This window comes from Malus sylvestris, chromosome 3 (genome assembly GCF_916048215.2).
Source record: "Malus sylvestris chromosome 3, drMalSylv7.2, whole genome shotgun sequence".
Lineage (NCBI taxonomy): Eukaryota > Viridiplantae > Streptophyta > Magnoliopsida > Rosales > Rosaceae > Malus > Malus sylvestris.
This window is the reverse complement of record NC_062262.1, coordinates 14,657,778-14,674,270: the sequence shown is the minus strand read 5'-3', so window position 1 is coordinate 14,674,270 and position 16,493 is coordinate 14,657,778. Positions and strand designations below refer to the sequence as shown.

The window sequence follows — 16,493 nt, the reverse complement described above, 5'->3', positions numbered from 1 at the left end:
AATTTCACTAGGAAGGGCCCTTGGCTCGAGCACACAGCTCTCCGAGAAGTTGGCACTTTGGTTGGTTGTCAGGCTCTCACTTGCTTGTTGGGCTGCAAGAAGATGATAGAGTTAGTTTTGAAATGTGCCTTTGTCAGGCCTTAGGTGTAGGTCGTGAGGTTTGCAATCAAAACTAACTAAGTGCTGAGGTGTGCCACTGCCATATCTATATGGCTGGTGCAGAATGAGTGTATTTAAGCCAATTACTTGCGCCCCAAGTTACTTTAACGTCTCATTATCAAAGGATTGTTGTGGATGGGTTATGTCCACATTAAGTTCTTTTTTATGCCTTGAGATCAAGGACTTTTGTTTATCTTGTATGCTTCAAAAGGTGGAGGTCCAAATATAATCAAAACATCAGTTTCTTTTACTTTCACGATAGTAAAAGTACTAAGTGAACCAAATCTGAGAGTTAATGGAACTTTAGATCATTAAGAGACCAAAAATGACTTGCACATCTACTGAGGAATACATTATAATATCAAATCTATTAATGGAAAGGCAAAAGCAAAGAGAGTCGGGTAAGATTTCACCTTGTCGGGCAAGGTTAAAACGTCTTGCGATCTATTCCCTTGGCAGTTTACAAAAGGATTGAGTACTAAAGGGGATGACTGGAAAGGAGTTTGCACATGAGAGATCGATACTACAACATTTAGGGAAAAGGTAGCAGAGCTTTTACATAAACAAAAGATGTCTTTTTAAGAAAGTCTAAGGCTAAAAATGTGCAAAGTCTGGACAAAGCATGGCTTTCTGGGTATTTGCTTGGCTGAGAGACAAGTTGTATGTTTGTTTGTTTGTTTGATTGGTTGAGTGTCCTTGTCTCTAGACCCTCTTCCTCCTTTTATAGACGAATTAGTCCAGCTGTGCCATTTCTGTTCTTGCCCGAAATCAACTGAAGGGTAATGAGTCACCACCATTTTTACGTGTTTGCCATCCAAAAAGTACTTTTGGGCCTAGAGTTGGTGATCTTCCATCGGTTGTCACTTCTTGTAAGCAACTGGCCTTTGCATTAATGGGGAGCTGTCATAATATCTTGAAATGGATGAACTGGGCTTGATTATGGGCTTCTAGCAAAACCTTCTTTATTGACCTTTCTTGGGCTTTCTTCGTTAAAGCCCAAGGTTTAAATATTAACCCAAACAAGGGGCCCACCTTGCAGTGGTCGCAAATGGCGAGAGAGTTTTGGTTGCCAGCAACAACAAAACGGACCTGGGTTGGAATGTTCTTAGTTGTGGTGTTGCAACTTGTGACTTGCAAAGAACGGAATACAAAGAGAAGATGCAGGGCGCAGGGCACTGTAGTGCAGTTAGACTTCCGTTAACTATACCGGATCTGTAACAGGTAAGCTCGAAAGATGTTGAAAATCCCTACTAAGGGAGAGGCCAACTATCTATCTTTGTACGAACATGATATTCTCCTTTGAGATGTCCACATAAATAAAGGTTCAGACTTGGTCGATGTGGGATAAGGGGCATATTGAATTTCGGGGAGCAAACATTAGTTCTGCTTAAACTTGTTGGAAATCCTTGTTTTCATTTGGCTTATTATTTAGTTTCTTCCAATATGTTTCATGTGTAGTTTCAAATTTGGTTTTCTTTATTGAATAGAGACGATCAATTTACACTGAAATACTTTTTTTTTTTTTCATTCTAATAGGTCATTTCATTCTAATGGCTGATTTCATTCACCTTCATATTGCATCCAATAAACGTGACACCACCATCATGTAATAAGTTTTCCCATGAAAATTCAAAATTGTAAATAATTATTAGACGATTAATTAGGTACTAGTAACCCTGAAATATTAAAAACATCCTACATTTGAAAGTCCTAAATTCGATTATCTCTAAACTGTATCTGCACTTTCTAAATTTGGACAAAACAATGGCCCATTAGAAAATCTGCAATTGGCCCATTATGAACTCCCATTGCTTGGTTTTGGCAACATCGACCCGGTTTGACAGTATCATTGTCGGAGATATTGTCATCGTACATTTCTTGAAGTTCCTTATAAAAATAAAACTATACAAAAAAATTCTCTAGACCAACGAATGCATGGAATCCAACGATAAGTGACCAAGAGAACGACACTCAAAAATTAAAATCCAATTTTTATATGAATCAAACAACCTGAATTATTTAGGAAATTAAATGAGAAAAAAAATTGGGTTACAGATCCAACACTAGGGTGCGTAGCCTTAACCGGATGTGTACCAAATAAGCTTGAAAGCTAACTCCCGTCTCTGTCAGGGGAGATGCCAACCATCTCTCCTTTCATCAAACAAAGAACAGTGTTTGGAGATGTTGATATATAAACCCTCCACCCATTGTGCTTTGGTCGATGTGGGAATAGCATAAAGTGCATATTGAACTTTGGCTTGGAGTTTTCTATGACTGCAATTTACCTGGCTTATGTGCCATTCATCCAATTAATTTTTGGACTTTGGCATTGTTCCCGATATTTTACCCATGACCCTTAAATTTTCACAAGGAATGAATTCCAATTAGTTAGGCAAATGTCTAGATAATACAGCTTTCTTCTATAGGATTCTAATAATAAAAACAAGAGAACCTAATACAACGAAATAGATTCTCATCCAAATATTCACAACTTAAGAGAAAAAGAAAACTTGATCAATTACCCCAGCTTAGGCATACACGACCTTAATAGCTAAACAATGCCATCCACCAATAGTAGCCTAGATTTCAAACAAACCTCTAGTTAAATCCAAAGAAAATTACACTACAAATTAACTATTTCCTAAGCTAAGCACAGTTACGATACTATTCGAAATTACCTGAACAATCTTGACATTGGCAAGAGCTTTAACCTGGCTTAGAATGTTCTCAGTTTTGGCGGGAGGGTGCCCTGTGGCCCTTGTTTGGTTCAAAAAATACAAAATACACAGAAAGAAGTGAAATGGGTAGTAATCAAAACAGTGTATAGAGTGATAAAAAGACAACTAAAACAAGAAGAAGAAGATAAAGGGGGCCCACCTTGTCGTCATCGCAAATGACAAGAGAGTTTTGGCTGCCAGCGACAACAGAACGGACAGTCTGCGAACTTGGGACATCATGCCGTGACTCTATGGTGTTGCAACTTGTGACTCGCGAAGAACAGAATACGAAGAGAAGACGCAGGGGCACTGTAGTGCGTGCAACTTTGGGTCTTATAACACACTCAGAACTTATCTTTTAAACATTTCAATGTCATTAACTTACAAATTTGTTTCAATGTTAGACCTTCGTTAATTATACCATCGGTTATCCCGTGGCTTTGGTGGCTTGAATATGCTTGGCGCTGGCAATGCGTTGGGTGTTGGAGATGTGCTTGAGCTAGACCTGTAAACAGGTCGGGTTTATTAGGTTTGGTCGGATTCAACCCGACCCGTTAAGCTAACGGGTCACCCGTTAACAATTATTATTATTTTTTTTTGCATAAAGTTTATTTTTTGTTATTAAGACTTTACTAAAATTACTAAAATATCTTCAACTAACAGGTGCTAACAGATCTAACGGGTTGACCCAAAGTGACCCGTTATTTAACGGGTTGTTAACGGGTTCACCCGTTAACGACCCGACCCGTTAAGCATCCATCCAAATACAAATATGAACGGGTTGGGTCGGATCAGGTTAACGGGTTGGGTCCAAAATGCGAAGCCTAGCTTGAGATACGAATTATAGATTCAAATTAGGGAACTTTAACGAAAAACACCCGGTACTGTTCACTTTAACGAAAAACCACATTTTTACACTAAAAAGTCAATCCTGGTACTATTTACTTTACCCTTTATTTTGTCCTTATCATTAAAACTCAAAGTTTTCAAACCCTTTTCATTAGTTTTCCTTTCAAATTATTCCTCGTTGTAGAGCGGCTTGTCGAATTCAAGCCCTTGTCAAACCGGCGGCTTTTAACTTTCTATTCGTGGACCGAGCCTATCAAATACCCATGTTTGATTTTGCTCTGAAGTTTGGCTAGTCAGTTGAGATGCAAAAGATTCGAAACTACTCCCTTTAAGGGATGGGGAAGTTTCTGATTTCAATTGTTTGACAAAACGATCCAAGTGAGGACCAAAGATTGTGATTTCAAATTTACACCGACTACAAAGTATCACTGGTGTGTGAGAGCCACTTAATCCTTGGCTAACAGAGTTATTTCTGACGAGAACTACAGGGACCAGATGATGCGCTAGAGGATCCTACTGAGCAAGATCGATCTTTAACCTTGGTATGTTATTCTGCTCCGGTATGTAAGCATGACCATGTGGATAGTGGCTGATGGGAAAATACCAGTGTCAACCAACATATGCGCCTTCTCAGATAACTTGAGCTTTCCTTTATCGATCTAATCTTGGATGGCATTAGAAAACACAAAGCAACTGTTGGTTGCATGCTTGTTAGAATTGTGGAATTTGCAATAAACTTTTCCCTTTAGGTATTCCCCATTAGGTATAACATGACCTAGCCAAATCTTGATTTCTTCGCCACAAGGAGGTGGTGGAAAATAACGTCGACCTTAGTGATGTCAAAGGTATAGGCCTTCGAGGTTTAGATTGTAACATCGACCGAAGTTGTCGCGTCTTAATATCCTTTGTGCTAGCGTGAGACAACACCTTGCATAAAAACAACTTATCAATTACGATCTCAGAAACATCTATATTGACATACGGTGCACCCATGTCTCGAGCTGAGGTGTAACTCACGATTAGATTCTTATACAGTGTTTATTGGAAAATTGTTTTGATTGCGTTTTCTTCTCTAAGCAATGAGTCATACCAACTTGTTTGGCCAATTCATACATATCGCTAAAGTCCATGCAGAGAAATTTCTTTTAGAACTCCATGTCGAGGCCGTTCTGGGCTATCCGAGCATATTCTGGCTTAAGCAGAGGAACCCAGCACCAGTTTTTAGCTCACTTGAAGCGACATAGATACTAGATAGGTGATCATTTGGTTCCTAGGCCATATTCTCCAACTATGAAACCGAGACTTTCATTCCAACTCGGTATAATTGTTCACGAAACTTCCTGACTAAATCATCCCAATTTTGCACTGTTTGACAACATGTTAATATAACGTGAAAAAGCGACCGAAGTCAGAGAAGAGCTGAAAAGCCGCCACTTATGGAAGTTATGGTTGACATCTCCACATTGGGCAATGAACCGAGCGACGTGTTCCAAAGCAGAGAGTTTTGATTTGCCAGAAAATAGACTAAAATTAGGAATTCTTAAACCTCAAGGATATTCAAACTTCTTGACATATTGAGGATAAGGGTGGATGAATTGTGGGATCAACTGCCCTTTTTTTCACAGCCGAGATGATCATCCTTTGAATCTCGTCCATGTCAATTGTTTATGACTGAGCCGACCAATTTCACGCTCCAAAGCAATGTCAAGCTACACGGTATGCTCGGTGAATTTGTGCCGGGTAAAAATTTTAGGAGGTGCGTTGGAGGTCTCATCGTCTTCTTTGTCGACCGACCCTTTTGGGGGTTAAATATCGACAAGCTTGGTTGTCCGCACAATAGTCGCTAACAATAATGTATAGCCACTAAGATTTATTTCTATTTCTCGACGAGCTATAGGATCTGGCGTGACGACGACGGGAGGGTTCTGTGCAATTTCTACACCGGTAGACACAACTGCTTGATTAATATATGATTTTTCCATTATTGTCTTTTTTTCTTTCTACAAATTGAGTTTTGATGGTCATAGGAGAGTGATGTTTAACCAAACTGAATGTCTCTCAGGCCAAACAGGTTTTAGTGCTCCAATGTTGTTTAACCAAACTGGAGGTGTTGTCGGTTGTTGACAAAATGATACTTAACCAAACTGAATATATGCCAACATGGAGAGGTTAGTAAGCCGTTAGTTTTTTCTCAGGATGTGCGAGGGTTTCGCGTACATCGTTGATTTGTGTATTGAATTAAAGATCCTTTCTTGTTGCAAAGCCTCTTCTATTTATAGGTAAGGCATTGAGGTTAAATAAGTCTGCCGAGGCAGAGTCGCTATACGACTAAGCTTCCTCAGCATTTACCTGAATATTACAAATTATCTTCCCTTAGCTGAAGCTACACCCTCATCCAGTCTCGGCTTCTTCATTCGATCTAGGACTTTGGACCTAGTCTCTTTCTGAGCTCAATTCATTCTTATATGATTAAACATGAATTCTGATCATTCTAATAATTTCATCATATCAAAATAATTGTCAATCCATAACAGTTTCAACCCATCAAGGACTCGACCAAGCCATGCTCAATCGTGATCCTTGGAGAGTCCTTCAGTCATAAGAACTCGGTCGAGCTAACATCATTTTGGGCTACAACGCCCTTGGCTTATAGAACCAATGTTGGGCCGAGTATCAAGAGTTCCTACTTCAGATTGCTCATTAATGGCCCAAACTTAAATTTCAAGCCCAAACAGATTTATATAAGCAACCCATAACAAGTATATGTCTAAATTTAAGAGCGTAGAAAGTGGGGAACCAGTGTTCTATTAACTTGTTAATATTCTATACCTTTTTGTTTCCTTTTTTTTTTTTTTTTTCTTTCTCTTACATACTAATTACTAACGCTTTGGATGCAAATTAACCAACCAACCTATGCTTCCAGTTTTATTTCATGAAACCTACTTTTCCTAAAAATATTTTAATACCACTCACATTTTGTTTTCGACTTTTATCATTCATTTTTGACGTCATCCTCTGTTTGACAGCGTTTTGACACTCACTGAGATTTTGATGGTTGCCAAAGTTCTTATAGACTAGAACTGCAACCCAAGTGAAGTTCTAGCACCAGGCCGATTTCAAGAAAAGGAATCACAATTTAATAACACTTAGTAATGCTATTATGCTAGACATACCACATGTTGTATAACATTTTAATACCATGATATATACAATCAACATCCGATGTGATACAATCGTTAATTGGCGTGACGTGTACACATTATCGCTCGCCATGTCATGTGGTATTAAAATGTGAAACAAAAATTTGGCATGAATAGCATTATTGTTTGCGAACTCAATGTGGTCAAAGTAAGGTACTCATAAAGGTTTTGAAAACAAAACTAAAATACTCATACAAAGCAAAGAGCAAGTTCCCTCTGCTGGACAAAGAAAGAGGTAGAGTCTTACACTTCAACAAACACGAGTAGCATAAGGTTTTCTGAACTTCCTACAAACGGGACGGCATGGGATGGTACAACACTACAAGTAAACTACAGTAAGCCTGAGAAACATCATCAACTCAAACTCGTTGCTTATCGTCTCTTTGGAAAGCTCTTCAAACCTCGAAGACTTGATTCCGACGTTGCCATAGCTTCAAGCTGCTGAGTATCCCTAGTGCATTTTCTTCAGTGAGTTTCCTTCAACAACAGACAAGAAACCATCACCTTGAGAGGCATTTGCATCCACAATAATTGAGTGTATGAGCAAATTAAAGCACTTACTATCTCTCGTCTAAGAATTCTTTGGGAAATTTTAGCCAGTCATAAAATGAATCAGAAAAACTTGAATTATTATAGACTAACTGTATGTTTTGTTAACACATAAGCCCGGAGGCTGCCCCCGTCCCTGTCAGGGGAGAGCCAACTATCTTGACATCTCTCCTTTCTTTGAACACAAGTACCACTAAGATATATATGGATCCAAACGCTTAGCTACAAGGTCCTCGATATCGGCTTATTATGTACGGATTACCTGAATGAGATTTGTTTATGAGAAAACTAAACATCCAATTCGACCATGGCTTTGATTTGGGTACTGAGGCCTGAGGCTGACGTTTTTTACATATGGAAAGAGACAGGACCACATGTGATGAAATCAAAACAAAAGAAAGTATGATTCACAACTTCTGTAGCAAACTACAGGTAACAGGAAGAACATGTATCAGAAAGAAACATCATTAATAGCATAATCAATCAACTTAACTGCGAAATCTCCTCGTCACATATTTAAAAAATGAGCCTTATGCAACTAACACAGTAACAATATACATCTAAATTACAGGAGATGGCGAGGATACAAAATGGGAGTACCTTGTTTTCCTTGATGTTCTTTGTCAACTTGGTGACACTAATTAGGCGAAACAACGCTCTCGAAGTAGACCTCAGCATCGCGAAGTTCATGAAATTGGGGAATCGGGAGAGTGAGAAAGCTGTGATCATTGAAATTGTACAAGCACAATTCGCTAACCCACTTGGCGAACAACATATCGTGATCGTTCTTCCGGTATGGGGTAGGCATTATATTGCCAGAATCGATCATGGTAAGGGAGAGCTTGATTCTGGTCCAAGACTCTCTCACTCCATATTCCTTCATCACCCAAAACTCATGTTGTCCTACATCTTGCAGAGTCCATAGTGATACACACAGGCATCCCCTGAACGCCCCAAGACTATAATAAGTAAAATCTTCCTCAACAAAATCACGCGGCATTTGAATTTCTCGAACCTCCTCCTCCTCTAAACGGAAAGACATGATCGTCGGAGTTTGTCCTCCGGTTCTTCTCGTCAACCAATGGAAGCCCCCATTCAACAAAGTCCCCTTCGAGTCGTCATTGAAAATCCTTCTGTAGGGAAACCGCCCCTCGATCACACGCCATGCACCCGTTTTCACCCCATGGACACCGAAATCAATCCCATCCTCGAAGCACCGCCCAAAAACGACCTTGTAATCATCAGCATTGTCATCAAATCCAAACCCAAAGAGGTACTTAGAGCAAACCCCCACGCCAAACTCCGGCGGTGTGGGGATTTTCTTGGACTGCCTTATTGCAGGGTTGAGTAAATACATCTCCAAATTCCGCAATGCAAAAAACAGCAAACCCTTGCATGCAGACACCAACATTACAAAGTTTTCTGGGCTGTCACTGCTGTAAACACACTCCATCTCCTCCTCAGAAACCAATAGAAAATCACGGCCGTCGTCGTTACGAACGAGGAACTCGTCGAGGTCAAAAGAGTAAATTGAGTTCAGCCCAGGATCAACGAGTGCAACTCTTCTTCTTTGGGAAAGCACTTCATCATTCTCACAGACTTTTTTGTAGTGAACTTGGGCAAAGCTGGGGTCCGTGATCAGAGAAATCCAGGTCTTTGAGACACACTTGAAGCGGCAGAGCAACTTGGCCGGCAGCAGTGAGAGGATGTCGGAAATAATCTCCGTTGGGAGGTTGGGCTTGTTTTCCACCACCGTCTGCTGCTCCATGATTTGGGTCGATCTGAAATTGATTTCTGGTTGAGTTTTTATCAGTTGGAATGGGAGGTGGTGCATGTGGGGGTTTGTGCTCAGTTTTTGATGATGGCAGCAGGTGGTGGTGCATTCATTTGGTTTTGTTGCAGAGGTTTTTTATGACGATAGCTGGAGCTTTTGTTGTTTTCTGTAAGCATGTGAAGCAAAACGTTTTTCTTGTTTTTGCTAAAGTTATGTTTGACTGGGCTGGTCTCTACCGTCCTCAGGCCCAAGTTTTACGAGACCCAAGATAAATACCGATAAATTCTTTTCTTTTTAAAATTTAAATACATAAAAGGATAAATAGTTAATTGCAAAATGAAGCTCTTAGAGCATCCATTAGTATTTATGAGACCAAAAGGGGACATGGTCCAACAAAAGCAGCATGGCATGGTTGAGGAAAGATTGTTGCATAAAGGTCCCAACATAACATATTTAAAAAAAAATCGAAACCAACTCACAAGAGATTATACATTAATGGTTACATCACTACAAAAATTAGACAGGACTACAAATAGTTCACGAGAAAACTGCAGCAGCGCTTACATCAATATAAAAGTTAGCAAGAGCCGCAAATAGTTAACTAGAGCAGTGCAGCTACGGTTACATTAGTATAGAAACTAGAACAGTTACATCTCTGCAAAAGTTGTACATAACCACAAATAGTTCATGAGACATTACAGCAATAGCTGCACCAGAACAAAAAAATGACGTGACTAAAGATAATTCACGTGAATACTGCTATAACGTTCTCATTTCACGTGAATACTACTGTAACGTTCTTAATTCATGTGAATACTGCTGTAACGTTCTCTGCATTATGAAAGTAAGATTCTCTATATTTTGTCGGTATTGGTTATTTTCTTAAGCCTTGTCAACATCAATTAGGGAGATAGCTTAGGTAATTTGACCATAATTTCCATGCCTATTTATAAAAGAGGAGCTTGTAGTTCATGCATTCATAGAATATAAAACATCCCAATGATTATTAAATTTTGTTCATATCTTGGTTTATTAGAAGAGACATTTTTTATTTGTATGTCCTAGTATTCCCTTATACAGATCAGGCAGAAACAAGAACAGTAATCTGAAAAAAGGATCATATGAATCCATAAAAATTAAAACAATCTGTACAGCATTTATGCATAGTAAATACCCCCATAAGGAAACAGATACATCCATGGTAAATAAACAAACAGATCAGTTTGATGATGGCAGGTGCTGAGGGCGGTGCATGCATTTGGTTTTCTTTCTGAATTTGGTGATGGTAGATCGGTTGCTTTCGAGAAGTATGTGAAGTAAGACGTTTTCTTGTTTTCACTAGGGTTTTGTTAGACTGGGTTGGTCTCTGCGGTCCTGAACTTCTTAGGGTCCAAGACGAACGCCGCCGTTAAAGATATTAAATATCGATAATCTTTATATATACAAACGTTTTAAGACGAGAAACAACATGACATGGTAGAGCAAAAGTTCTTACAGAAAACATCACTGCAAAATTAAGCAGACATAACTACAGATAGTTCATGAGAACAAATGTAGTAAGGGTGATACTAGAGATGCCATCTGATAACTAGATTTTATATTATATATTTTATCCTAATCTTAGTATATTTTGGTTAATATTTTGGAAGAATTTTGATACTTTGAATTTTATTTTCAATATAGGACTTTCGACTTCCTCTGGAGCAAAACAGGACCAAATGGACAAATGTTGGAGTAATTCCAGTTGGAGGACGTTCGTGAGTCACTTAGCTTGATTGTATCAAAATTTGGGATTTTTCCACCAAGCGATTATTTTCTGGCAATAAAATAAAGGAGCAATGCGCAGTGCTGGAAAATGACGTTTTTGAGCTTAAATTGCGTTTTTTGAGCCTAAATTGCGTTTTTTGAGCCCAAGATGACCTCGGATGGGTTCGTGGCCTTCTGGAGAAGTGTTCAGAATATTTCAAACATTAAATCCAGCTATATTGGGCTAGTTTTGGAGCAGCTTATGGGTCCAAAACGTGACTGTTCAGATTTTGGACGAATTTTACCATTCTTATTTAGGGTTATGTTTTTTTTATGGGGATTAGGGTTTGTGTGGTGGTTTAGCAAATATATGACTTAGCCGTATAACCACATTTTTTTTTGCTACGCTTTCTTTTATGCAATTTTGGAGACAGAGAGAATTGCTAGGGTTTTGGAGATTTTCTACTTGAAGGTGCTTTTAATCATTTTCTTAATTATATTATCTATGATTTCAATTATGAATATGCGTAACTAATTTCTTTTGCTAGGGTGAAGCCTTGAGCCTTAGCATGAATATGTGATTTTTATTTAATTGCTTATGATTGATTGCATGTATACTTTGAATTGTTAATCATCGGGATAAAAACTATCTAATTGTCTTAATGCCTTATCACCATTAGGATATTTAGAAAAATAATTTGATGCAATTTTGGTCAGAAGGTTCCTTGAAATTGATGCTAGCTTCTTGTGATTAATAATTGTAATTTCACTTAGGATGAACACCACGTCTTAAGGGTTGCATGATTTTTTAAAGGGTTTTCATAAAGCATAATGAGTCTTTCATGTTCATATTTGATCCGAACGTCCGGACGGGTTGCATGTTAGATATACGTTCTATGTTGGAGCTTCCAAGTAGAATATGAATTAGGAAAATCTAACCTTCAAAGTGGCATGTGTAGATCATAAGTAATTGGTAAAAGTTTATAGGATTGCTAGGTGATGGTGAAACCCTAGTGTTTTCTTAATTTGATTCTCCCAAAACTGTTTTCTTTTCTCGCTAGTTCTAATATTGCAGTTTGTCTATTTTAATTTATTAATTTCGTTTTTATTTTAATTAGGTTATAAAATCAATCACCTAAATTTCTACTTTACAATAATTAATTGAAATTTGGTTTGTTTCGAATTATTTAATAATCCCTGTGGAGAATGACCTTGCAAGAACCGTTTATACAACAAACAACCTTGTTATTCTTGCAAGTATAATAGGAGTTTTTAGCCCATTCACATGAGTAGTAAAATCCCTATCAAGAAAATGGCGCTGTTACCGGGGATTATTTAAAATAATCCTTACTAATCAGATTTTCAATTAATTATTGCTGTTTATACATATAAAAAAAATTAATTTTCATTTTTATTTTATTTTTCACAGATTACAGCAGTACAGTGCAGATTACAAAGATAATATGTGCATGGTCAGCACCCGTTCAATAGTGCAAAAATTGCTACCTTTCGATCCAAAACTCGAGCAGACTTTAAAAAGGGAGAAAAATTTGTAGTGGGTTCCTTCTCTGCAGGGGACTTTTCTGCAGTCTTCAATTTCTGGGAATCTGCACAGTAAAGAAAAAATGGCATTCGTTATTCCAGAGGCAAGTCAGCCTTTGGATGAATCTTTAACAACCCATACCACAAATATACCAAGTTGCATTACTTATCCGGCAATGGAGGAAGCGTCTACATTTGAAATAAGGCCTCATGTAGCAATAATCTTGCCCGAATGCAATTTGAAGGATAGTGACTCATCAGCTATTTATTTGTACTGCCACCATAAAGTACTTTTGGGCTGATTAGCTGGCTGGTCTATACCACTTGGCCCTTGGGTAGGTGAGCAAGTGGTGCAAATGATCTGCACCTAGTCGGGAAAGGCCTTTTCTACCTTTTGGACCTGGGCTGTGCTTCGGGCTTCTCCTCTTTTTGGGCCAACTCCCCTCTAAGCCCAAAGTTTAAGTTTTAACCCAAACAGGTTACATCACTATAAAAGTTAGACAAAAACACATATAGCTCATGGAAAAACTGCAAAAAATGAATACGTCACTATAAAATTGTTGGAACCATATAGATACTTCGTGAGAGCAATGCATCAACGATTACATCACCACAAAAGTTAGGACGGATGCATTACTACAAAAGCTAAACAAATACACAATAGTTCACGAGACATTACAGCAACAGTTGCATCACAATAAAAGTATGACATAATTAAAGACAGTTCACTTGAATACTGTTGTAACGTTCTCTGTATTACGAAAGTAAGATTCTCTATATTTTGTCAGTATTGATTAATTTTTAAGCCTTGTCAACATCAATTATGGAGGATAACTTAGGTGATTTGAACATATTTTCCATGCCTATTAATAAGAGAGGAGCTTGTAGTTTCATGCATACATAGAAGAAAACATCTCAATAATTATTATATTGTGTTCATATCTTGATTACGTATTTTATTTGTATGTCCTAGTATTCCCTTATAATAATCAGGCAGAAACAAGAACAGATTAAAAAATCTAAGAAAGGATCATATGAATCCATAAAAATTAGAACAATCTCTACAGCATTTATGCATAGTAAATATCCCCAAAGGAAACGGATATCCATGATACTACTCAGAGTTTGATAATGAAATACATCCATAGAAAATAAACAAACAGATTTTATTTAGTTTTCACAGTTTAATGATGGCAGGTGTTGATGCTTTCACAACATTTGGTTTTCTTTCTGAGCTAGTTTGGTGATGGTAGATCGGTTGCTTTCGAGAAGTATGTGAAGTAAAACGGTTTTCTTATTTTCACTAGGGTTTTGTTAGACTGGGTTGGTCTCTGCGGCCCTCAACTTGATAGGATCCAATATGAACAACGCGGTCGAAGGTATTACATATCGATAATCTTTATATATATGAAACGGTTTAATACGAAAAACAACATAACAAAGTAGAGCAAAATTCTTACAAGAACGATTACATCACTACAAATTTAAGCATAGAGAACTATAGAATGTTGTAAGGATGATGCTTGAGAGCTTATCTTTTTAGACCATATTTTATATAAACTACATGACGTAGCAGTTGATAATTAGATTTATTTTTAAATCATTAAAAATGGAATTCAACCATTAACTGTGGTTTACAAAATATGGTTTGAAAAAATGATTTTCCTATTTTTTTTTCCATGTAGATTAGATGCAAACAACAAAAGCGAGACCGAACCAAAGATGATCTTCTCTTCATTAACTAGTACAAACGATTACATCACTACAAAATTAAGCAGAGAGAACTATGGATAGTTCACAAGAACTAATGTAGTAAGGATGATGCTAGAGAAGTCATCTTTTTAGACCATATTTTATATAAACTACATGACGTGGCGGTTAATAGTTAGATTCATTTTTTAAATCATTAAAAAAGAAATCCAACCATTAGCTGTCAATCATGTGGTTTACAAAAGATAGTTTGAAAAGATGGTTTTTCCTAATTTTTTTTTCTTTTCTGTAGAGTAGTTGCAAACAACAAAAGCCGAGACAGAACCAAAGACAGAACCAAAGCTGATCTCCTCTTCATTAACTAGTAACAAGGTGTAATCCTAGTCAGTATTATTCCTCATATTCATTTGCATATTCGTAAGATCTGCATATAACTCTCTTGTTTCAAGATCTGTAGCAAACTGTTAAACATCAATTTTAGCTCTAAAGTAAGCTTTCAGAAGCATTTCGATAACATGATTATTTCAGACAAGGTATGGAAAAACTGCATGTTCAAGGCAAATACCATCACAGTTAAAATTCTACTCAGATTTTAGCTTTGAGTTAGCAAAAGTTATACCAATTGGGCATATTATCAGAACCAATAATAACATGTTTATGAGTATCAAAACCTCAAAATTTGTTAATCCAATCACTGCTGGAATGGAAATGATCCAAGTCATGTTTTTCTTGTTTCTGCAAGCCTTATGTTTGACCGAGCCGGTCTCTGCGGTCCTCAACTTTTCAGGCCCAAGATAAATATTGATGATTTCTTTTTATTTATTTATTATATATAATATACTAGAAATAGTTAATCACAATGAGTAGACCTGGTATTCGTATCGTGTTTTCCGTATTCGTATCGTTTTTGTGTTATACCTGATATCTTAACGGGTCGTGTCGTGTAACACCCATTAAAATAAATGGGTAAAATGAGCCGACCCAAAATCGACCCGATAATATTAACAGATAATATGACCCGACCCGTTGTCCCGTTAGGGAAAATATATTTTAAACCAATAAATAATCAAATGAAAAACATATTTATAAATAAGAATATACATACCATATTGTCACATCCAAAACATAAAAATGCATTTTTCTTTTAAGTATATTTTCACTTACCTAAATTGATCAAATGGTAAAATTGGAAAATATTGGAATAGAGAAGGGATTTTTTCATCCAAAAAAGTTCTAATAATATAAGGAAAATTAATGAAAATGACTTCAAAACTTTGAGTTTTAACGATAAATACAAAATAAATGGTAAAATGAATAGTACCAGGATTGATTTTTTTGTGTAAAAATATGGTTTTTCGTTAAAGTGAATAGTACCGAGAGCTTTTCGTTAAAGTTCCCAATAATATAAGTGAAATAGAATACAACGGTACATATTTACTCGCATTTATCTTACGGCTGTTATTTAAGTAAAGTCTTTATTAATAGTTTTTTAATTAATGTACAAGTGTAAAAAAATATAGAAAAATATATATAAACGCTCGTAATAACAAGCTTTACAACTTTCATGAAGAGCTTAACTTCGAAAATTGCCACTATAATCATATAAATCATAGATCAAAATTTAACCGTTGATTGTTGTTTACATTTACGCTTCATTGTTCTCATCACATTTTGTTTTTTCAGATTTTCTTTTTTGAAAACATGATCTATTAGACGATGCAGGAAGATGAATGGTTTGGATCGTTGATATTATATTCAGAGTTTTACGGTTAGTGAAAGTATTGTTTGTTGTTTATAAGTTTTTACAAACTATATGACATCAACTCATATTTCAGTTAACATTAAATATCGAAACGTGATATCAAAGATCTGAACTGTTCATCATCTTACATCTATCAGATGATTATGTTTTCAAAAAAGAAAATTAAAAAAATGAAATTCAGTAAGAAAAATAAAGAGTAAATGACAATCGACGGTTAAATATAAATTTAAGGTTTATGGATTATAGTGTTGGATTTCGAAGTTGAACCCTTCATGAAAGTTGTAAAGCTTGTCACTATGAGTGATTGTATATATTTTTTTTTTTACATTTTTTACACTTCTACAATAATTATTATTAATTTTATTAATTTTTCCCTCAAATAAAAAACATTATTCATGAGGGTTTGGAGGATTTTAAAAATATAAACGATAATGTAAATGTAACCATTATTTACTCGTGAAGGAATAATGATGAATCACGAGTGT

General features: G+C 36.6%; 1 protein-coding gene and 2 non-coding genes across 3 annotated transcripts; all 3 read right to left on the bottom strand.

The window, feature by feature from the left end:
- Window positions 1–2,196: 2,196 nt before the first annotated feature.
- LOC126617536 (U6atac minor spliceosomal RNA) lies at window positions 2,197–2,324 on the bottom strand. Its single transcript, XR_007621409.1, has one exon. It is a non-coding gene; the product is annotated as a U6atac minor spliceosomal RNA (small nuclear RNA).
- A 4,704-nt stretch (window positions 2,325–7,028) lies between these two features.
- On the bottom strand, window positions 7,029–9,390 carry LOC126615782 (F-box/kelch-repeat protein At3g06240-like). Its single transcript, XM_050283679.1, has 2 exons — window positions 8,075–9,390; window positions 7,029–7,402 (listed from the first exon to the last, which is right to left on the bottom strand). The coding sequence occupies exon 1, from the start codon at window positions 9,306–9,308 to the stop codon at window positions 8,112–8,114; it is 1,197 nt and encodes a 398-aa protein (XP_050139636.1). The 5' UTR covers window positions 9,309–9,390; the 3' UTR covers window positions 7,029–7,402; window positions 8,075–8,111.
- Window positions 7,541–7,659, bottom strand: LOC126617538 (U6atac minor spliceosomal RNA). The gene has a single exon (XR_007621411.1). It is a non-coding gene; the product is annotated as a U6atac minor spliceosomal RNA (small nuclear RNA).
- Window positions 9,391–16,493: the final 7,103 nt, after the last annotated feature.

Bases quoted from the DNA above. Each gene is read 5' to 3' on its own strand.
- LOC126615782 (XM_050283679.1), bottom strand. From the start codon at position 9,308: ATGCACCACCTCCCATTCCAACTGATAAAAACTCAACCAGAAATCAAT.